The sequence below is a fragment of the Nilaparvata lugens genome, chromosome 3 (assembly GCF_014356525.2).
Source record: "Nilaparvata lugens isolate BPH chromosome 3, ASM1435652v1, whole genome shotgun sequence".
In the NCBI taxonomy this organism is placed as follows: Eukaryota; Metazoa; Arthropoda; class Insecta; order Hemiptera; family Delphacidae; genus Nilaparvata; species Nilaparvata lugens.
In genome coordinates this window covers 38,873,579-38,897,232 of record NC_052506.1, presented here as the reverse complement: position 1 = coordinate 38,897,232, position 23,654 = coordinate 38,873,579, and the positions used below count along the sequence as shown (strand labels likewise).

The following is a 23,654-nucleotide window of genomic DNA, read 5'->3' as shown; positions in this document are numbered from 1 at the left end:
TCTAGGCGGGGTTTCGGGGTCGACCTTCTAAAAACGCCCTGGCTGCCCCCGGTTTTCACCGGGGACATTCTGACAGTGGCGCGGGTATTTTCCAAGCATTCAGGTAGCTGAGAGGATACGTCCGGGCCTTTGGACCCACGTACCACCGGAACTGGGTGCCTGTGGTGGGGTTGCTTGCAGCCTTGTCATTGGCATCCGAGCTAACTCCTCAATGATGCTCCCTGACGATTGGCAGTGGTGCTATGGACCCTGAACCGTTTTTGTAGTATGATGTAAATCTGGTATACCGAGCGGGCCGGAGGGTCAATTTGTTATCTAATAAGGCTAAATATCAACCTGAATAGCTCAATACTATAAACAAACCAACAAGCCACACATCAAGAGAAGCTATGTCATTTCTAAGGTAGACCTGGACGCATTTCGTTGCTTGGAATCTCCTCAGTCACCTGTAACATTGCTACTACTATTTTCGGGCTACCTAATCAATACACAAAAATTGCCTACATTTAAAGCCCTGAGTGAGATAACAAAAAAAAAAAAAAAAAATCGAGCGATACCACGTGCAACGCATGAGATTAGTATTATGTACAACTTTTCACAACTTCTACAGGAGTACATGGTTAAATTACATTTTACAGATATTATTTCTAATTTCTCGTACGTAGTTAATGTTACACCCTCATATTATTATGTAGTCAATTATGGAGTACTAACTGTTCAATTTAACAATTTCTAGTAGGCTGTGTTTCATTCATTCCACAATAAGCTACTTTCTTGAAATTAATATTTTTCTAAAAAAATATTGGGGAAGGTTTTCACTAGTGATAATTTAAACAAACTTAAAAATATCACCGCACAACTCAAAATAATTTGGACATTTCAATAAATTACAGATGAATGCTGTCATTTTTCATTAGTCACTTGGAAATGGGAAAGAATTCGATATTTTCTCTTGAAAGTTCATCATATAATCAATAAAATAAGAACAAGTGATTCGAAAAATAAAGAATTGAAAAATAGTTTTATTCGTTAAAATATCTTAATATTTTATACATTATTAATTTATAATACAAAGCAGCAACTAAGTTCGAAAGTCATTGTTTTGACCGCTACACCAGATATACAAGTGTTTGTTAGGAACTTTACACTCAAATTTTGCTCTGTTGTGAAAATATGTTTTTTCAAATATGAAAGATATTACTACATTATAGTGGCATATTCAATACTGAATTATTAGTATTAGAGTCCACTGATTTTGGATGGAAGATTATCAAGTGAATTTCGGAATATCGCGATGTGATGTGCGATTTTGCATGTCCAAAGAGTAATAACATGCAAATTATTAGGGAAGTTGTAGAGCAAATTGGGATTATCACTAATTACAGCAGTTTCCAGAAGTTTTAGAAACTAGTGGATCAGCTCAGGGTAATTGAGATCACATTACGGCGTTGGTGGATTTAGCAGTTAAGAGCGTAATGAATATCATCGGAGCTGACATTCAAAGAAAGTTTCCTCATCAGATCAGGTCTGCCTTTTTCAGCTATTATAAGACCCAGGCTCTCAAGATTCGTACAGATTCGTTGGATTTCTCCAAAAGTTGGTTTTTCCACACCTGTGGAAAAAAATTAACAATCTTAATTATAAAAAATTATCGATTATCAATCAGACAAAATTATTTAATTCAATATTCATTTATTGATTTAAAAAGACAAATTCAATTTGAATATACTGTATATAACAGCGAAATGGCACTGATTTATTCACTCACTCACTCATTCATAATCAACAGAGCTAAAAAGCTACTGGATCAAATACGTTCAAATTTGGCAGATTTGTTCAGTTGGCCATCTAGAGGCGCACTAAGAACGGTTTTGAAAAAATCCAAAGATACGCCCAAAATCTGCGTTTTCTCAGCTTTTTCAAGAACTACATAATTGGCAAAAAATACTCAAACTTGGTACACAAGCTTAGCACCCTTTATGATCCCCTTCCACCAACAAGACAACGGTCCACATGGAGATGAGCATAATTCGGTGGGAAATTAAAATAATGCAAGTTTGAAATATTCCCAAATACTCGTGTATTTCCCATCGCTAACGGAAATACAGTTCCGTGAGGATACCTCAGCCCTGCATAAAATTGGAGTCTTACCGGACGCAAGTTAGCAAATTATTAATATGAGAAAATTATTTTTCAACAGAAAAATAAATTTCTCACGATAAAAATTTACACACAAAATTCAACTGAAGCCTCATCGACTGAAGTCCTAATTCGACACTTTTCGAATGAACCTATAATAAATTTATCTCTATGAAAACACAAACCCATAATTAATTTATTTCAATATCATCACCATTACACTATTATAAAGCTACTTCCGTAGATTTAATAGAATTAATTTCTCGTTTAATGATAATTTTGTTAGCACAAATTTATTAATACAATATTAAGGATTAAAAAAATACTGACTAGGTTTTATGAAGGAAAATTACTATCAAATCCTTGAAGAAATAACATTAAGTGCTATGAGGAAGAATAAATAAGCCGACGTATAATTGAAAAGGCATTTGACTGGGTGTATCGATAACATTTTTCATGTATTTCAATAGGGCTACTTGAACGTTTCATTACATGAATATTACTAGTAAACTTTTTATTTTCTTTGAGACAGGACTAGTTTCGGATATTTATCTCATTACTAAGTGACAAAATTTTGAAATTAACATCTTTTGACACTTGATAATGGGATAAACACTCGAAACTGGTCGTGTCTTAAAGTAAATGATGTTCATATTTTATCCATGTTTGTAAATTTTTCAAATAAGATAAAAAGGGTACTACTACTTCTAAGTAATAGAACAAACAATACTATTTTGCCTACCTTCGAGCGCGCAAATATTGAGAAGATGTTTGTACATGTGAGCAACGTTAGACTCGTCAATGCCGGTGCGCAGGGTTTCATCTCTCAGAGCTCGCAGAGCCAACTGTGCCATTGTACTGCACGCCCTAGCAAACACACAACAAACTCACATTATAAGCAGTGCACATCCACAAAAAATAAATCTCATTTTTCAAATTTTCATTTGAAAATCAGAGGGTATTTCGGAGGTAACAATAAAAAGTCCAGAGACAGAAGATTTGAAATCAACGTTATTTTTTTGAAATCTACTCGATCGATTTCCACTCTTTATTGTTGAAGAAAAATACAATATTATCTCCTCTTCACAATGGTTCATAGGTTATTAGGTTAAGGATTGAATCATTTATACGAAACCGACGCTAAAAAGGGTGGTTTCTGATCCCTTTTGATTATAATATTATTACTTGAAACTTACCATAAGTTGTGCATTAATTTAATGTACATGGTATCAAGCAGACGTATAAATTGAAGGTAACTTAAGGAAAATCTGACCATAATGGATAAGTCATAAGGATGGTTTCTGATCCCTTTTGATTATAATATTATTACTTGAAACTTACCATAAGTTGTGCATTAATTTAATGTACATGGTATCAAGCAGACGTAGAAATTGAAGGTAACTTAAGGAAAATCTGACCATAATGGATAAGTCACCAATAGGCGGGGAATGAAAGAAGTTTTGTCAGTGTGGGATGAGAAAAGCCTCATGTATTGAAACAAATCAATAACTCAAGTTATCAAACAATCAAATCTCACTTATTGTGACTCAGTGAGAAAAATAACTTCTTCAAGAATATACTATGAATAATATGTTTAAAAAGTAATGTTGTTCCATATTATTACTGTTGATTGTTATCATACTCTCAATGATCAAAACAGTCTTCTGCAATAAAATGGATTGATTTTATCTGATTAAAATTTGACCCCATAAATAGAAATGAAAGAGAGATATTCATACTTGATAGCCAGGATCCTTCGTCCTGATGATATCTGGCTGACAGCCTTCTCGACGTGCTGAATGGTGACAGTCTTGGAGGCTGCATTGTCTCCTTTGGCCGGACTGACAAGCTCGGTGGCTCTCCTACAAATGTCGAGAGCTCGTCTCGCATCTCCTGAAACCGCTGCTACTTTCCTGAACAATCAAATCAACATTTCGTTCAAATAGAAGATATGTATATATCTGTCATTGAGACTTAAAATAATGTATTACTATTTGAAATCTCAATTATCAATTGTAGTCTACTTATTATAAAGTTGCGAAGATTACCAGACATTCAATTTTTATTGAACCAAATTCAAAAGGAGAAATACATTGAAAGAATGAGGATACTGACTGTAGCCTATAGTTAGTTATTGTTATTAAATTTATGACGTTTATATATATGTTCATTATCAGGAAATCGACGAGACACCTGTTCTGGCAGTGTATAATGTAGAAAAAGATTTTTTTTCTCTAAATAATATCTTAACCCAACATCTACACTTTTGATTCCTAATCTTACCACTTTGTGACATAGAAGCTCATTGAAATCAATTTGAGTATAATACTAGAGTTTCTACGACATTTCAATTTCGACTCATATTAGAAATATCACTGTTGGTTATATTATCATAGAGAAACAATAGCATAAGTTAAGCTATTGTTTCTCTATGGTTATATTTTTCAACTTGAAGGAATACTTATCATGAGCTACTTTGTGACCAAAGGAGAGAAAAATAATATTGCATACAAATAGTGTTCGAATAGCATATTAATTCACTTAATGGGCCCGTTCTGTGTACATTCCATGGTAAATTGTCCGAATCACAATTTACCAGGTAAAAAGTTCCGCGTTCCATGGGAAGAGTTTTGACAGATTCTGTACCAGAAACCAGTTCCAAAATCCTGCCCCACAGTCGAAGCGTGGTAAATTGTCCGACCTGGTACAGTTCCAACTATCTGAGCTCTCATTGGTCGATTATTGTAGTCTGCTTGCTTTTCTGCGCATGCGCTGATAGTTTGATAACCATTCATTAAATGATTTTTTCTCTGTAGAAAATTTGAGAGTAATGAAATAAAAGAAATGCACTGACGGTAAGTTTGTAAAACAGCCTTTCTTCATTCACGCAGCTAGTAAACAACACATTTTAGTGTAAATCAACTTTATATGTGTGCGCCCAAAGCTTGAACCAACGATTTTGAAATGGCGTTCCATGGGAACATTTTACTGTACATAGAACGTACACAATGTCATCCGAAAATAGAACATATTAGACTAATGAATCGAATTATAAGCAAAAGAAATTCGTTCTGATATGTGAAAAAGCAAGAAATGTGGAAAGAAGAATGGGTTAATAAAGGCGGGCGGAGTTAATTACCTTGCCACAAGTTGGACAGCATCGGGATGAAAGCTGTCATTTCCAATCAGCCTGTTCATGACAATCTCCTGCAGTTGGTGATGTGTGTACGGCTGGAACGTCAATCTTGTCAGACCCTGTGAAAAATCAATATTCAAAAATCTGGTGTGGCGCACTCACATAACTTTCCTTGCCGTTATGAAAATTTATCACCTGACGCTAGTGTTCCCGCGCATACTAGTTTACTATTCAAAGATCTGAGCCAGCTGGTGATAGGACAATAACGCTGTATACACACGAGATCTGCTATCTCTTCATAGTGAATGATTTAATAGAATCAACAGTTGCCAACAGTTTGCAATTGAATAATCACATTTTCTCAAATTTCAAGCTTATTTTCAATTTTACGTGAAAATGTTACTTGACATTAATTGAAGAGATTTTCATGCTCAATCTTTTCCACTCGAAATTCTTTGTTAATTATATCTGAGACCTGATAATTGGAAATCTAAAATCAAACTTTGCATAGATGGGGCGGAGCTCCTAAAATTTTTACAGATATGGGACTTGTGGCAGTTGATATAGCTTATCAATGACTATTTTAGGTATGAATTTGATCAAAATCGTTGGAGCCATTTTCGAGAAAAACACGGAAAACCCTGTTTTCGACAACATTTTCGCCATTTTAGCCGCCATCTTGAATTGCATTTGATTGAAATCGTTCGTGTCGGATCCTTATAGTGTAAGGACCTTAAGTTCCAAATTTCAAGTCATTCCGTTAATTGGGAGATGAGATATCGTGTACACAGACGCACATACACACATATACAGACTAATACCCAAAAACCACTTTTTTGGACTCAGGGGACCTTGAAATGTATAGAAATTTAGAAATTGAAGTACCTTAATTTTTTTCGGAAAGCAATACTTTCCTTACCTATGGTAATAGGGCAAGGAAAGTAAAAATTAGTAATTTTAAAACAAAAAAATATTTTTCACTTGATTACTTGAATTGATAAATTTGCTTTCCTTATTAACTTTTTGGTAAGCTTATGAATAAAAGGTTTTAATAAAGGGTACTTAGATTTTTTATTTGTTTCCCTTAGTATGTTTTCATTATATCTGAACTGCCCGATGGAAATCTAGTAAACGAGACCTTGATAAAATGTGGAAAGCACAGACATAATAATGAAAAATGGTAAAAATAGCACTACTGAATGCTTAAACATAAATGGTTGTTATGAATGAATAATTACTGGCTGTTTCAAAGTGAAAGTACGGCATTTAAAAATTTCCATTATTCTAAATTTTTTTCAGAAGGCAATTCAATAGCTTGATGCACTGCGCACACCGACGCGGGATGAGAGAGGGACGCAGCAGGATTTCTTATATAAAATTGTCCTGCACCAATCCCCCGTCGGTGTTGACATAGGCTCAATTTTTATTTGCATTTATTCCGATAAAAGATACATCATATCTTCTGGAATCCCACATTATAAACTATTTGAGAGGATCTATTTATAATATATATTTAATGTGTTCCCCTTCATAATAAATCTAGTCTCACTTAATATTTAAGAATTTTTTAAAAGATAATTGATACATTCAAAAACTCGATAATTCCATTTTGGACAGCATTATTGACATACATGTGACCCTATTCTAATGATCAATCTGGAGAATGGCAAAGAAGAAAATTGAGTAAATATATACTTTACATGAATTCCTCAAGAAATTTCAAGACTTTATTTCATTACTTTTCACGATATTCATGAATGTGTAATATTTTTTGAACAAGTTTTAAAATGAAAGATGAGTCCTGTCTGCAGTTCCAAGGTGAGAAGAGAACGAGTGTTCACGCTAAACGAGTGTTTACAGTGAAAATTTCGGTTTTGATCGATGCCACCATAGAGAAACGAAAACTATAGTTTTAGATTTAGTTCATCTCTGATGCCGCTAATCAGCTGCTAATAATTATAAAACATAGTGCCGGTTGAATTTTAATCGTGATCAATTTCAGGACAAACAATCAGAGAGGCCTTCTTTTCGAAAAAGCCTTCTTTGACTGCTTCTCGTGAAATTTATCACGATTAAAATTTAATCGGCTTTTGTGCCGGCCCTTACGAGCTATCATGCTAATACATACATACATACATACATACATACATACATACATACATACATACATACATATATATATATATATATAATATATATATATATATATATATATATATATATATATATTATATATATATATATAATATATATATATATATAGTATATAGAAGATCGATCGCGACCTACACTGAAAGCTATACTTCGTACAAAATTACTTTGGACTTGGGAGGGACATGCGCAGCAGAGAAGGCATACAGAGGTAGGGGTACAACGGCGGCGAAGTTACCGTTCTGAACCGGCCAGCATTCTCTAGTTTCTAGTGAGTATTCAAGCGCTCATGTCAAACTTACGGAGTTTCATCTCTGAAAGCATTCAGTCGACTGACTCTAATCGACAAATTGGCAATTGCGCTTCTACCTATGACTCTATCCATCACTGTAATTGGCTGATCTCCCTCCATTTCTCTGCGCCGCATATTCCTTTAAGTTATAAGTAATTTTGTATGGAGTATAAACATCGACCTGACCGATCTGTTCGTAAACTTAGTTGGAGATAAAACATAACTCTGAATAATTTCAGATCCCCATGATTATTAATTCCCCATGATTATTTAGTCTAGTAGTTTTACTCCTTACAGAAATCATATTTTAAAACTAATTCCCTAAAAACAGATATTGTGATAAAATTTACCATTCGACTGGTGACCTTTCCTTTCAGAGTTCGTTCTGGCAAGTCCATTGTATTGGCAATTGTCAATACAACAACTCCGGACCCTTGCCTCATAGGCCATTCCAAAATGCTGTAGATAACATCCTGTCTGCGATTGCACAAGTAGTCCAGCTGAAAATTGATAGAATCAAATTAAAAACTCAATAATGAAAAAATGCACAAGAGATACTGTTATTGAACTAAGGAACTTGTGAGGCGCTGAAAGCAATGTTTCCTTTACCATGATACTGTAATTCATCTCTCAGCGTGATAGTGATTTTCATACGCTTTGGAATGTCATATATAGCCAATTGTATATCAATTTGTAGCATTTTACCTTTACCTTTACAGTATTGTACATGGACTTATTGTGCAGTTTATCGTTTACGGGCCAGTTTATCTGCTGTGGATAGTTCCAGTTCCAGTCCTCGTCATGAGCCACACATTTTACCAGTTCAATATTACTTGTAATGAATTTCCACTATCGTTGACACTTTTGATTTTTTAAAAATATGGTCTTTTTGATTGTGAAAATTTATGGCAAATAATCACTAAATATTACAGTGGTAAAATTCATTATTACAATCTATGACTAAGTTATGTCGTTCATTCAAGAGACATTGGATGGTATGGAGAGTAAAAGAGGTGTCAAGGCGAAAATAATTGACCTATCTCGAGCATTTGACACCATTTCACATAACATCCTCATTTCCAAACTTGAAAATCTGGGTTTCTTTGAAGGGGCTGTGAAACTTATTAAATCTTACTCAACTAAAAGACTGCAAGCAGTTTGTTTCCTTGGAGTCATGTCTGATCTTCAACAGGTTCCTAATGGTGTGCCACAGGGGTCATATTAGGGCCCATACTTTTTAGAATTTACATGAACGACTTACCATAATATTGCAAATAAAAATACTACATGTTATATGTACGCCGATGATGTATGTTTAAATATTAAAAATGATCAGAAATTGAGTACTTTTCCTAAAAGGAAAAGTAGATATTATGACTGACTGGTGCAACGCCAATAAATTAGTTCTTAATCTAAACAAAACACAAAATCTATCAGTGTCCTATAATAATATGAATTCTTCTCACTCTGCTAAATTTTTAGGTATTTCACCCATAGCAACTTGAAATCTCATATAGACTATACTGTCTCTAAGGTTACCAGAGGTGTCTTCATGTTGAGAAAATCAAGAGAAATAGTATCAGTTAAAATATTATTGAATGTATTTTATGGCTATGATCATCTGCTGTTTGGCGCTATAATGTGGATAAATTGCAGGTACTCTCAAAACCTTTTTGTATTGTAAAAAGAGCAGTTGGAACTATTTGCAATGAACCACCTCTCATTGCAATAAATGCAATTTGAATTTGAATTAAATGACAATTGGGTTGTAGTAGTTGAACTATTATGTTGACTGATATAATGCTCTTAACGTTTTGAGCCTACTGTGATAAAAGTTATTCAATTTTGTAGGTGACTCTCGCCCCCTGTGGGTTGGGGGAACTTTGAGTCGATCATCGTAATCAAGAATGTGTTGAAAACCAGAATTCACCCACAGCATCCATGCTTGTCGTAGGAGGCGACTAAAATGGACCTCAAGGTAACTCCAGAAGTTGCCTTGCCTTCAAACCCACGGGATCTGCCCCATCAGGGCAGTTTAGGAGGGGCAAAAAGAAAAACCCAAGAGACCAGAAATGGGTTAAACTCCAGGCACAAATGTGGGTCAAGAGGCTGAGTCGAGGGTGGCCGGGCGACCTAGAAGCGGTTTGGCGTCCCCTCTCTCAGCGGAAGGACCTACAAAAAGGCCAGGAGTGGAACTCACGTAGGTCACGAATTTGTGAGTGGAGAGGTCAAGACTCACCACTGCTCAAAGAAGGGCGGCCATTCAGGCAAAACTTCTTGGGAGAGGTGAGGCTTTTGACCCTGCAGAGTTTCGGAGGGGCAAAAAGAAAAACCCAAGAGACCAGAGATGGGTGAAACTCCAGGCACAAATGTGGGTCGAGAGGCTGAGTCGAGGGTGGCCGGGAGCCCTAGAGGCAGTTTGGCGTCCCCTCTCTCAGCGGAAGGACCTACAAAAAGGCCAGGAGTGGAACTCACGTAGGTCACGAGTTTGTGGGTGGAGAGGCCAAAACTCACCACTGCTCAAAGAAGGGCGGCCATTTAGGCAAAACGTATTGGGAGAGGTGAGGCTTTTGACCCTGCGAAGTTTCGGAGGGGCAAAAAGAAAAAGCCAAAGAGACCAGTGATGGGTGAAAAACCAGACACAAATAATGTGGTTCAAGAGGCTGAGTCAAGGGTGGCCGGGCGCCCTAGAGGAAACTTGGCCGCCCCTTCCTCAGCGGAAGGACCTACAAAGAAGGCCAGGAGTGGTACTCACGGAGGTCACGAGGACTAATCAGTCTGAAGAGACTGCCGAGCATATCACACTGGATTGCGACAAGGATTGCAACCAGGTGATGTATGGAATGTTAGTATAGGGAAAAACTCCTGGTTCTTCTAAAGGACATAGGTATTGGTTTGCCTAACTAACATACTACTTGAGAACACAATAAGCTTCGGTTGACGTGTGAGGTTCTTTGAACCTTTTGATCCTTGAATCCGTCCCTTCAAAAACAATAAACAATAGGCGACTCTCTATTATCAAAATACAATTGGGTAAGGAGAAATGATGAGATAGAAGGATTCAGCAAAACAAGTAAAGAGTATTACCTAATAGGATAGGTTCGAGGAGACAAGGAAGGAATCCAAAAAGAGGAAGTGATGTTCAAAACGAGACAGGATGAAAAGAGGTGTCATGTTGGGGCTAACACGCATGCACAAGTAATAGTAGAATTACAGACTTCGTCCACGAGTAGCACAGTTGATTTCCTTCCTCTGCCAGAGAACTTATTGTCAAGCATGCGCAGAGCTTGCTCTGAAGGCAGTTTGGTTCCAGTCAGACTTTGCAAGATGCGAGTGTATGCCTGTCTGGGTTCTGTGAGCCTCAGGCTGTTGATTTCAACAAACTGCAAACGAAACAAACAACATAATTATTATGATATAAGAAACTAATTGAAATGTTGTACCGCATTTTAAAACATATTCTCGTCTATTTGGACAAATTCAAGATGTAATAGCACCTAAACTTTCTAGTATGTTTAGCTGTCAACCTTTTTTCATGAAATGCCATATTAGACGAGAATATAAAGAAGATTATAGAATAATGAATAGAAGATTAATTTTTATTCAATGAAAAAATTTGAAAAAAAAAACAAACCATATTATAATAATATGAGAGCCTTATATTGGATGATAAAATATAAGGAGTACTTCAATAAACTACTGTAATTCATTTCACTCCTGAAAGAAAAGGCAGAAAACTATAATATAATAAATGAAAAGACAGATTGATTTAGGAAATTAATAAATCGTATCAGTAAATATAGTATTTGAGTCTATTTAAGCAATACATCAACACTGACATTAACAAAAAACTTGTATATAGTATTTTCATGAAAAGAGGGTAAATGCTCAAAATATTAGATCCTAAATTTGTACGAACAGACAAATATTTGTTCATAACTAGCATATGAAAAATACTAAACAATTTTTTAATTCATAGAAATAAAGCCCGTAAATCTCCATTTATTCAAGAGCAATAATTTTACGGGCCGAAATCAATACGTTTGCAAGAGAAGAAAATCCGTTCAATAACAATGTGGCCTGATCTTATAAGAAGGTACACTAATATTGACCTGCTAGTTTGACTTTTTAACATGTTATACATTACAAATTTAATATTTATTGCAAGTTAATTCTGTTACAATATTCATTTATTGTATGTTTCTATTGATTTTCAGATTTACAACGACTCGAAGCATCAGACTCCTTAACCATTTTATTCTGGGAAGAATTAAACATTATTAATGGGAAGAATAGGAATTAAATTATTTTCTGCCAATGTTTGATGTTGAAATAATATTTTTCCATGGAGAATTGTTTGAACTTACATCAAATGCAGATAGATCACCGTTTTCTACATCTTCTTGTAGTTTTCGTACGACTGCATGAACAGTTGCTGTTTTGCCGGTGCCCGGCACTCCACTTATGTACATGCAACTGAAACACAACATAGACAACATGAACAATTTTAATATAATTAATCTGGAGTGTTGGAGCTGTCCATAACATTATTCTCAACAAACTGCAGTACAACAAAACTTGTGCAAGATGGGTGCCAAGACAACTCACAGACGCTCACTAAGAAACCCGGCTTCAAATCAGTCGACAGTTGAAAAATCGGTATGCTACACTGAAGGAGGATGTTTTTCAAAAGAATTGTAACGTGTTATGAAACATAGACACACCACTATGAGCCAGAATCGAAACGACAGTCAAATCTGATCACGGCACGTTGTTCTTCCACGGTGCAATTCTCAAGCGGACTCGCCATTGTTAACTGGGTCAATTTGCGATTATGTTTACGAAATACGTTAGAACAACTAGATCACATGTCATCGCAAGGTTGCCAACTTCATTTTCTGTAAGTTTCATATGGATCAATTAAGCCGTTTTTGAAAATTAGTAATTTGTCTCGTTACTACTTATTGAATGACCCTCGTATTTAAATAAACGAAATTGATGAGGAAGTTGAGACTCGGTTTATAATTAAATTCAAAGACAGTGCTAAGAAATAATTCAAAATATTATTATCAAGTCGAATTTCTAATAATAATATTAGGCTACTTGGAAACATATTAATACTCACTCAAATTCAGTGGAGGAGTCGTTTATCAAAGAAATGGATTATCAATCGAGATTGATGGAGAGGAGCACATAAGTTTGATTGTTATATATAGTATTTGAATAAAACTCATAATTTTGATTGCCTATTGCTCTTTCAGAATACGCTTCTTTCTCATCGTGTTTTTAAAACACACTTTGCTGAATTGCTTATATTTGTCATACAATCCAATCAAATAATTTGTAGATAGTAACCATTCGGCTAATTATACCGGGAGATTCAAGAAGGACTTTACAATTTTGAAAATTCATATAAATCTTATTAACCAAGGTACACAGCTGGTTTTGGTGTTGTTTTAAGCTGCGTACACATATTCGCGCTTCCAACCCGCACCGAGCACGCTCCGCCCTCGTACGGCCCTCGTTCCTCCATCGAACCACAGTCGCTCCGCCCACGCACCCATCATGAACGTTACGGAAGATGTTAGATCTTCTCGCGTTCCCCGGTCGAACCACTCTTGCTCCCCGGTCGATCATCAATCGCTCTGCTGGAGTGATGTTCGGTTGCGGAGCAGAGCGAAAGTCTGTACGCACCTTTAAAGGAAAACACTTTAAGTTGTTTTACCTTAAACTAAAGATTTTCTATGTGACTTCCGTTGGTTATCCTGCAGACATCCCATCGATAGTCGATTTCTTCCCAGACTCGCACTAGCATTTCAGGTGTAACTTGCTCAACAGCAGCGCAAATCCTTGCTCTACTCTAAGTTCAGGTATAGTGGCTGGCAAAGGAGGTACATACACCATATCTTTTATGAAACCCCACAAGAAAAAATCCAGCGGTGTTAGTCTGGGGAACGAGGGGGCATGCAATTGGCGCATTACGGCCAATCCACTGATTTGGAAAGCGGTCATTTAGAAAATCCCGGACGTCAGTCAAATAGTGTAGTGGTGCGCCATCTTGCACGAAGAAAACATTTCCTTCTCGGTCATCCTCATCGATCTGTGGTATCAACAATTTTTGCAACATATCAAGGTACACTATGCCGATTTTCAAACCAAAACACACAGTTAGCACGCTCGGGTCCAGTGAAGGCAGCCATCTTTGACGTACCCTAACTGCCTCTAGCGCTTGTGCGGCGCGACCAGGCACTAGCGGACTACGCGAGTTAAAACTTTGAGTGTTTTTCTTTAAAACAACACCAAAATCAGCTCTGTACCTTGTTTAATAAGATTTATATACATTTTCAAAGTTGTAAAGTCCTTTTTGAATCAGCCGGTATAATGGCTAAATATATTGGTCATAGAATCCAATAACATAATATAGTTACTTTAAAATCTCTTTGGAAAAAAATGGAATACCGCTTACATAGATATTTCATCATCAGGAATAATTCATAAACTTAACACCTTACGGGAGTTTTTAGTCTTTGCTATTCAAACATCACAGCTATTACTAATAATAAACAAGAGAGAAAAATTTACCCTCCTGCAAAGTCCTCAATTTTCCTGCCCAGAAACGAATAAATATTGTTGAACTCCTTATCCCTACATGGCAGCGACTTCGGAACTGCAGATACCATCAACTGAATTCTAGCATCGTCCAAACTGCTTCCAACAACCTACAAAAACAATGCGATTAGTGATCACTATAGTTTAATATAAACAGAAAGTTGGTTTCAAAATCTACATACAATCCGGTATTTAAGTTATATAAAAATAAAGTTCACCTATGGCATTTGCCAAAACATGCCTACGGGCCGTCAAATGCCATTCCATCATCGGTCTAGGGTTGAATTGCAATATACTATTATAAAAAAATCTGGTGTGGCGCACTCACACAACTTTCCTTGCCGTTATGAAAATTGATCACTGACGCTAGTGTTCCCGCGCATCTCAAGTCTACTATTCAAATATTTGAGCCAGCTGGTGACAGGGCAATAACGCTGGAGACACACGTGAGGTCTGCTATCTCTTCATAGTGAATGATTTAATAGAATCAACAATAATTTGCAATTGAATAATCACATTTTCTCGAATTTAAAGCTTATTTTCAATTTTAGGTGAAAATGTTACTGAACATTAATTGTAGAGATTTTCATGCTCAATCTACTCCACTTGTTTTTTTTTGTTTCAATTGTATCTGAAGCCTGATAATTGGGAATCTATCTGCATTGATGGGGCGGAGCTCCTGAAATTTTTACAGATATGGGACTTGTGGCAGTTGATAGAGATCATCAATGACTATTTTAGGTATGAATTTGATCAAAATCGTTGGAGCCGTTTCCGAGAAAATCACGAAAAACCCTGTTTTTGACAACATTTTCGCCATTTTAGCCGCCATCTTGAATTGCATTTGATCGAAACTGTTCGTGTCGGATCCTTATAGTGAAAGGACCTTAAGTTCCAAATTTCAAGTCATTCCGTTAATTGGGAGATGAGATATCGTGTACACAGACGCACATACACTCATACACACACACACATACAGACCAATACCCAAAAACCAGTTTTTTGGACTCAGGGGACTTTGAAACGTATAGAAATTGGGGTACCTTAATTTTTTTCGGAAAGCAATACTTTCCTTACCTATGGTAATAGGGCAAGGAAAGTAAAATGTATTTTTTACAGAATGTCCCAGGATGTGAAAAGTGTCTTTAATAATACAAAATAGCATTAGGCTGTAATAATTATGATGAATAGTTCTGAAGAGTAGGTGTTAGGTGTCAAGTCCTCACTCACTGTAGGTGTTACATTATTCACTGTATGTCACTCACTGTAACATTATTTGAATGTTTAAATGTGTAACTAAGTTACTTTCCTGTCCATGTATCTGTATTTTCTGCATCAATAATGAAGTAGGGTCAAACACAATACGTTTCATGCGGAATGAGAATTGAACTTCAAACTACAGCAGTGGTAGCAGCTTATTAATGTTGCATGTTCAAAGCAGTCACACTAAACGACTAAACTGAGATTCACTTGGAAATGTCAGCATTGCTTATTAAACCTTCCCTTTCAACTAATGCTGATGCTATCATTGAGACTCACTATTCCCAATTTCATTATAAAAATTTCAGCTCATCTAAATTTCAAAGTTATTTATTTAACCTTGCCTCGCAAACGTGCCATTCTGTATTTTTGTAGATAACACCTTATTGATCTCATAATAGGAAAAAGTTTTCTCAAACTCATTAAATTTGATTTATGGTGAAAGAATGAAGTTGAAGTTTGATAAAATATATTTAGTTTCATTCGGAAAGTGTTAGCCTAAAATATTTAAAAAATACAGTATAAGTTAATAATGCACTGAAATTTTTAAACTCTCAATCGACTGTATTCTGTATGATAATATATTATTATTTTTACTATTGATTGGATAAGATAGAATAAGTTTTAGATAATCGCTTTAGAACAGCCTAATACCCATACCTGAGAAAACATTAAGACAGGTTAAATAGGATATTTTTGCTTGTACCATAGAGAAACAATAGCATAAGTAGATATCCCATGGCATAGGGCGTTTAAGTCGCAACTTTTACTGTTATCTCAAGCCGATAGCCCACGTAGTTCTTTCCCGTGAAGCTTTATGACGCTGGTAATCTCTCATATTGTGCCGTTCATACACTTTTACCCGGTCAAAACAGTGAAAATCAACAATAATCGACAGTAATCGGCTTGGGATAACAGTAAAAGTTGCGACATAAACGCCCTATAGCATGGGATATCTACTTACGCTATTGTTTCTCTATGCTTGTACTTACTTCTGTTGCATTTTTCGGACTCTTGACTCCTTCAGAAGGTATTTGTTCAGATTTAACTGCGGTCACCTTCAAAGGCAAGTTTACGTTGCGCTGCAAACTTTTCTTCGATGTTGATCTCGTAGAATCGTTAGTTACAGATTGCTCCGTTGAAGGTCTCAGCAGGTTTTCTTTATTTGAACGTTTCTTGGTCGAGTCATTGTCAATCTTGTCACTTTCTAAGATCTTTGCTCTACTTGGTCTAGTATTCAATTCGAATGGCACAACTGTAGGTGGAGTACATTTTCTAGGTGATAGAACTGATTTCGACAGTCCATTCTTGTTGGGTGTTTTCTGATTAGTGTCTTGTTCTTTTCCAATTTCCTCTGTCCCATTAGCAGGGGATCCTTCACCTTTGCCGAACTTTTTCTGAACAGATGAAACTAGCTGGTCGAACCTCGGGGAATGGCATTGAAATGTTGTCGGCTTTTTAGGAGTATTGAAATCGGAGTTGGGTGGTTGCACACTAGCACTGGGGCTTCGTGTAGGAGACTTTAACCTGCAAATACCATTCATGGCATCCATCAACCGCCATTTTGGAAGTTTAATACTCTCTCTTGACCTCAGTGACTTTTCTCTTGGCTGTAAATAAAAAAAGAAAGAAGTGAAATACATTGCCAGTATTATATTATGAAAAAATAAGACATAGATATCCTATTGGAGAAGAAAATAAAAAATAAAATCCGTCAACAGCATAGAATACAATATAGAGGAACGGAATAGACATAGAATGCAGGAAATGAACATTGAAACACAAGTGCAATGACATTTTAGATAGATTTGAAAATTTTGTTTGGATAGGCCTATATGAAAACACTTTTGCAAAACAGATTTTTGTTACTGCAACTGCATCAAATTATTTATGGTTTGTATGAAAAAGAATGATAGCAGGTTTTGCATCTATCATGTTTTCTTGTTATCAGGAGAAAAATGTGAAATATGAGTAATTTTTTATTATCTCGCTTCTTTTTGACAGAATTTCTCTGACTTACGTGCTAAATAGAATATTGAATAAGATCACGGCTAATTTAAACAGAACAAGTTTCAGCTAGTGAATAATAATTTCAAATTATCATTAAATTAATCCACTTACTTCTGTTTCAGAAATCAAATCAGTTTTCGCTCGTTTAGATTTCATTATAAAAGGTTCTTCATCACTACCATCATCTTCACCAGTTACAGTTGATCTGCAAGATTTTCTTTTCAAAGATTTCGTTTTTATATCTTCTTTTGTGGGTGTACTATTGTCTTTCTTGGAGTCAATCGATTTTGAAGGAGTTTTATCATTTGTTTTAGAAGCGGATGCCACTGTTTTTCGCAGTTTCGTACGCAACGATTCATCATCATCAGATTCATCATCCTTAGATTCATTGCAATAGGAAGAGACGACTGTTGCGGCCTTCCGTTTCACTTTCAATTTACGAGGTTCATCATCATCAGAATTATTGCAATAGGAAGAGACAGCTGTTGCAGCCTTCCGTTTCAATTTCAATCTACGAGGTTCATCATCATCTTCAGAATCATTGCAATAAGAAGAGGTGACTGTTGAAGCTTTCCGTTTCAATTTCAATTTGAGAGGTGACTGACAGCTGAAAAAGCAAAGTAGGCTCTAAAACATGATACAATGAATAAAATTTAGCTTCAGCTTCGACAAAAATAAACTTGACCCTTTAACAGGACAGAGCGACATTATAGGCCTATGTACTGCTAGTACACGCCATCTATTATTGTCAATTTAGATTTTTCATTCCAGAAAAAATATGAAAATAAGTAGGCCTACTTTATATTTTTCAAATATGCTTTCTATACGAGTTGAGCTAAGTTGTAGCTCAAAGCGCTGAGGATGGACAACATTGTTTGAAATGCATCCATGACTAGAGTCCTACTGAATGGAAAGGATTTAAATAATGTTCTATAAAATGTTTTATTACTTTCATAAATATTATACAGTAAAGCACAGGAAGTCTTTTATATATTTAGTCTATTGTTGTTTGATGCAGCCAAGTTTTTTTCTGAGTGTGAGGTTTACATAAGATCCAGGCTTGTTCGTGGGCAATGGGAAGGAGAGATGGGATGACCTACAGCTTTACGTGAATTCCGAGTCACAGGGAAGCGATTTTTTCAACGCTTAACGTATATTTAGCGAAGTCGGATCTTCAAGTGGTGACCCGTCCTACGGCATGAACCGACGCTACTGTTCAACTGCTCCTACAGCAAAGCAATCACGGACCCAACCGCTTCCATTCAATATTTATAATGACATTGTATCAACTACTTAAATGTATGTATTCAGGGCTACTTATTTTTACTTATAAAATAGCATTATAGTACCCTTCTTCGAAAAGTTTCTAATATAAAATAACAGATTAAAAACACAAAATAAACTACTGGTTTTGATGTTTCACATCATCTTCAGGTTATAAAACTTGGAAATCTATTTTTATAACCTGTAGATGATGTCAAACATCGAAACTAGTAGTTTTGATTTGTGTTTTTAATCTGTTATTTTATATTAAAAACTTTTCATAAAGGGTACTAGGTTATAATTTTATTTTATAAGTATCAACTACATTATAAGAATCAGATGCTAAGTGGAAATAAAACAATAGAAAAAAAGTGGACTTACCTATCCTCAATGGAGTAGGTAGCTTCCTGTAATAGACTTCGACGAGCCTTACTCTTCTTAGATGAATCAGTAGGAGCTGGAGCGTCTTTCTTCTTTGTTTCACTGTCTTTTTTTGAAGTACTTACTCCTTTCTTTTTTGATGACAAATACGTTTTACTATGGGATTTAGGTTCTTTTACAATTTTGAGGTCATCACCATCTGACTCTCCATTCTTTCTCGATCTATTTTGATTACCTGTTTGTTTTTGCTGTTTGGAAGAAGATGCTGGCTTAGGACTATTCATCTTTTTTGTTGAAGGTGAACTAGCTGATTTATCTGGTGTTCCACCATAGTCTTTTATGAAGATAATGTCTTCATCGTCGTAGCCCATTCGATACTTTTCAAGTTTCCAATTTGTTTTTCTTCTGCTTGAGCCCACCACTCGTTGAATATCACTAGCGGGCGATGAAATGGGTTTGTTACAAATTTCGTTCTTACTATTTTTACTTGCGCCTTTTACACCAGGATATTCATTGTCTTCTTTATCATCGTCACTATCTTCCAACATAGCTGCAATGTCATTTTCGTCTAGTTTTTCATTACAATCGGGTTTAACTGTTGTTGGTGTTTTGATTTTAAAATCTTTAGCGTCACTTTTCAAACCAATATTGAGAGATGGGAGTGAATCAAGCTTACTTAAATTCAATTCCTTAAGGCTCTTTGGCATTTTTATAAGACCAGTTTCAAGTAAGTCGTCCCTACTTCCACTTTTTTGACTAGCAAGCGACTTATTTTCTAGATTTGAATTTCGTTTTGTAACAGAAAGTTTATGAGATGATGATGCATGAACTCCATTCACATGTTTGCCATTGGAAAGAGTAATAGTTTTGGTAGGAGTGAGATTTCCGCGGTTACTGTCTATTGCTTCCAATTTCACAATCGCAGGACTGGTTATGTTTTGTAAGTCACCATGGTTAGACACACCTATCTCTTTGCTAAGTTTACGAGGTGACACTATACTATTTCCATGAGGAGACCCGACTCCGAATGAAGGCACTTTTTTGGATGGAGATTGGAAGTCTATTCTTTTCACTCCTTTACCAGGTGACGGATAGTCTTTCTCAAGATTGCGTTTGAATGCAACAGGAGAAGTGATCTTTTGAGCGGATTTTGTCCTTGGACTAGATCTGACATGGCTTGGTGAATATTTAACAGGAGAGCTGAGCTTTAGAGGACTATCTTGGAGGTCAGCCAAAATAGCTTCCAGTTCTATGACTTCTTTAGTTTTAGTTGTCAATTTCTTCCCACTCATGACTTTTTTCAGTTTTGATGGACTATGAACACTCATTTCGGATGATTTATATTCTCTTTAAAGGTGAATCATGAAAACAGTACTTTCTTCCCAAGAAGACGATGATAGGTCAATGTCATATCTATTCAAATTCAAACATTATATTCGAATTTTTAGTTTCTATCTGAAAAAAAATAAAATGAAAGATTAATTCAAATTCATTCTTAAATCCGAAAAATTAATTCAAATTCATTCTTAAATCCATCAGGAACTGCTTACTATTAAATCACTTTTGGGTGCACTTTAGTATATGGGCCGCGTATATATATAGTACCGTATATATGTATTATAGGTCTCAATGCTGGATTCCGCGACCCATATACTAAAGTGCAGCCTCACTTTTTTGTTATCAAATAGAACGATCAAGTTCTATACTCACTGAACGATCGAGTGAGTGCAATGTGCAACCACTAACAGCAATCATTAAAAAATACAGATTGAAGTGGACAAATCACCTACGTTGTATGCCACCAACTCGTCTTCCACTACAAGCTTGGAAGTTGCAGTTGGATGGGAAAAGGGACGTCGGAAGACCGAGGAAGCGGTGGACACCGGAGCAGGCTTTACAAGCCTAGTCTATGATGGATGATGGATGATGATGATGAAATAGAACGATTAGCGGTCAAATTTCTTCAATAAATAAATTTATTCACTTACTGTGACGAGATCTTCCAGCAGGAAGATGGTTGTCAATGGCGGACCTGTCGAAAGATCTCGTTGACACAGGAAGATAATAAATTTGACTACTAGTTCATCTAGTTCTATTTAATAACAAAAAAGTAATAGAATTTATTCTCTTTTAATTTGCCTATTTAAATAAATGAAACGGTCTTCGGTTTATATAGAAGAAAAGTCTGAATATTACTGTAGTTATACTGAAAGTTTTTACAAAAAGCCTCATACTATGAGGCTTACTTACAAAGCATCATATCAAATCTGGGTGTTTAATATCATGTTATAGGTAGGTATTTGGAAAGAATCGAGTTATATGTACTTTCCCTGAAAACATGGTACAGACCTATATATCTTGTACTGAGATTACTTATTTTTGGATGTAACTTCAATTTAAATTATACATTTCTGGAGAAAAATTGATTTTTCTTTTGACTTTATTAATAGCAGTGTAGTGCGGTACGTGATACATAGATCATTTACTGAAAACATGCTTTTTTGGATATTGTTGCCTTCTTTACGTTATGGAAAAAAATAGTAATAAAAGCGTGACATTTTTTAATAAATAACAATTTCATTAAAATAAGCCATAAAAGTTGAAGTTACAGGTAAATTAAAAAACACTACACTTGTTGATAAAATATAAGGAGTAGATCACCACAGTTAGTAGCCTGTGTCCATCTTGTTCCACTTTAATTAACTTAGTGTATGAAGTGCCAAAAACTTTGATGTAACGCATGACAATGGAGCACAACAATAATTATTCTAAACATTCCAATATTATCTCAATATAACCTAGTTTTATTTCTCAGAAGAGACAACAGCATTAACGTGTAAAATAATAAGTAAACATAACCTATAAAATTAATTTTGCTCAAATAAAGCTTTGCTAAATCACTGTAAAATAAAAAAGCATTTGTGAAAGTAAAATATATACGCATGCTCGAATAAGGAAACTTGAATTTGTAAAGTCACAGTAATTCAAAGAGAGTAAATTATTTCTCTTTTAGATTGAAAGGTAATTGCACATACAGCTAATGTTAGCCAAAAGATAATAAACCTACTTGAATGGTTGAAGAAGATAGAGCAATTATTTACACAAATTCACAATAAATATATTAGAAGCAATGAAAAATCTCCAAGTAAATAATGTTAACTTGTAGATTTAAACTGGAAAATTAAAGTTGAAACGTTGAAACGTAGTCTTGTGCTCTTGTGGAACTTGCAACAGTTCAACAGTAGAGTGTATAGACGTCACTCAAGCAGCTGTAAATTCCCGGTTCCCGCCAACCAGCTGCCAGGTTTGCCAACAAGTGCACAATAAGACAACCACGATTTTGAATTCATTAATATTTTTATCAATATTCATTAACAAAAAATTTTTTTTTCTAATAACTTTGAATTTATAAAATGAGTTTTTTAAATTAAAAATGATATGACTAATTATGAATGACCACTTTTTATAGTATTTTGTCTAGATGCTAGTGCATCTATAATTTCTAGTTTGTGAACTTTGACCGTTTCAATAAATTCTTGAAAGTATACTTATATACAGAGCTACAAGTAAACATTTTGTAAACTAGTTGATGCATGTTACTATGATAACATATGGCCGCCACTCAAGAAGTGGGTTTGGTTCAAAAATGTAGTTCAGTTTTGGGTTTCAGACATATTTCCAATCTCAAGCTATATATTTCTGAATTCAATTATTTAGGCAGATGACTCGTTGATAATTATTCAGTCAATGAAGCATAATCTATGTTGAATAGAGCTACTCTTTTAATGATCTAGAGTAACTACTATAATCTAGACCAACTGCTGAATAGAGTTGAGAATTATAATCTAAAAAATTCTACAAAGCAATGTAAAAATATGCATCACAAAAAACAAAACAATAGGAACCTAATAGAACTGGTAAAAGGTTAAAATTACATTGACAACAATGTGACATAAATTATACAGATGTGTATAGTACGGGTCCTGTAGGTTTGACCACTGTATCGGCGGAGGGCCACTAATCTACAATACTACCCATTCAAAAACATTGATGATTTTTGAAAATGCATCTTTCCATAAGCAATAGATGCTCTTCTGTATGTTATCAAAAGCAACATGTTGCATCCGAAAAAATACCCTACACAAGGAACTTTTTGGAACACAAAACAGCCTATCACCTGATAAAATGCTATTTCCATTTTTGGTGATACATTGCAACTCTCTCATTCATGAAGAGTCTCTGAGAGTCTGAGTGTAGGGACCATTGATATAGAGAATAAGATTAAGAAGAGCGAAGTCCGCTATGATGCCACTGCGCTAGTGTAGCTACCAGAAATTTCGGGCAAGAAGTCGGGTATTTGTATTCGCTGTGTAGAAAAAGAGCCTTTTTCAAATGATAATATTTTTTTTATTG

At 35.4% G+C, this 23,654-nt stretch overlaps 1 protein-coding gene across 1 annotated transcript; it reads right to left on the bottom strand.

Moving 5' to 3' along the window:
• Positions 1-992: 992 nt before the first annotated feature.
• On the bottom strand, positions 993-22,500 carry LOC111044733 (origin recognition complex subunit 1). The gene is made up of 12 exons (XM_022329948.2): positions 22,309-22,500; positions 19,242-20,696; positions 17,709-18,204; positions 16,580-17,197; positions 14,301-14,437; positions 12,086-12,194; positions 10,937-11,101; positions 8,069-8,218; positions 5,279-5,394; positions 3,879-4,052; positions 2,882-3,006; positions 993-1,612 (listed from the first exon to the last, which is right to left on the bottom strand). Exons 2-12 carry the CDS (start codon positions 20,567-20,569, stop codon positions 1,458-1,460), a joined length of 3,573 nt encoding a protein of 1,190 aa, XP_022185640.2. The 5' UTR covers positions 20,570-20,696; positions 22,309-22,500; the 3' UTR covers positions 993-1,457.
• Between the last annotated feature and the right edge of the window lie 1,154 nt (positions 22,501-23,654).

What these genes read in the sequence shown, in the direction of transcription:
- LOC111044733 (XM_022329948.2), bottom strand. Translation starts at nt 20,569, where the DNA reads ATGAGTGTTCATAGTCCATCAAAACTGAAAAAAGTCATGAGTGGGAAG. An exon ending in GTGATCTATCTGCATTTGAT is followed by an intron (nt 11,102 to 12,085) that starts GTAAGTTCAAAC and finishes TTTCGTTTGCAG; the next exon opens with TTTGTTGAAATCAACAGCCT. An exon ending in GCTGTCCAACTTGTGGCAAG is followed by an intron (nt 4,053 to 5,278) that starts GTAATTAACTCC and finishes TTGATTGTTCAG; the next exon opens with GAAAGTAGCAGCGGTTTCAG.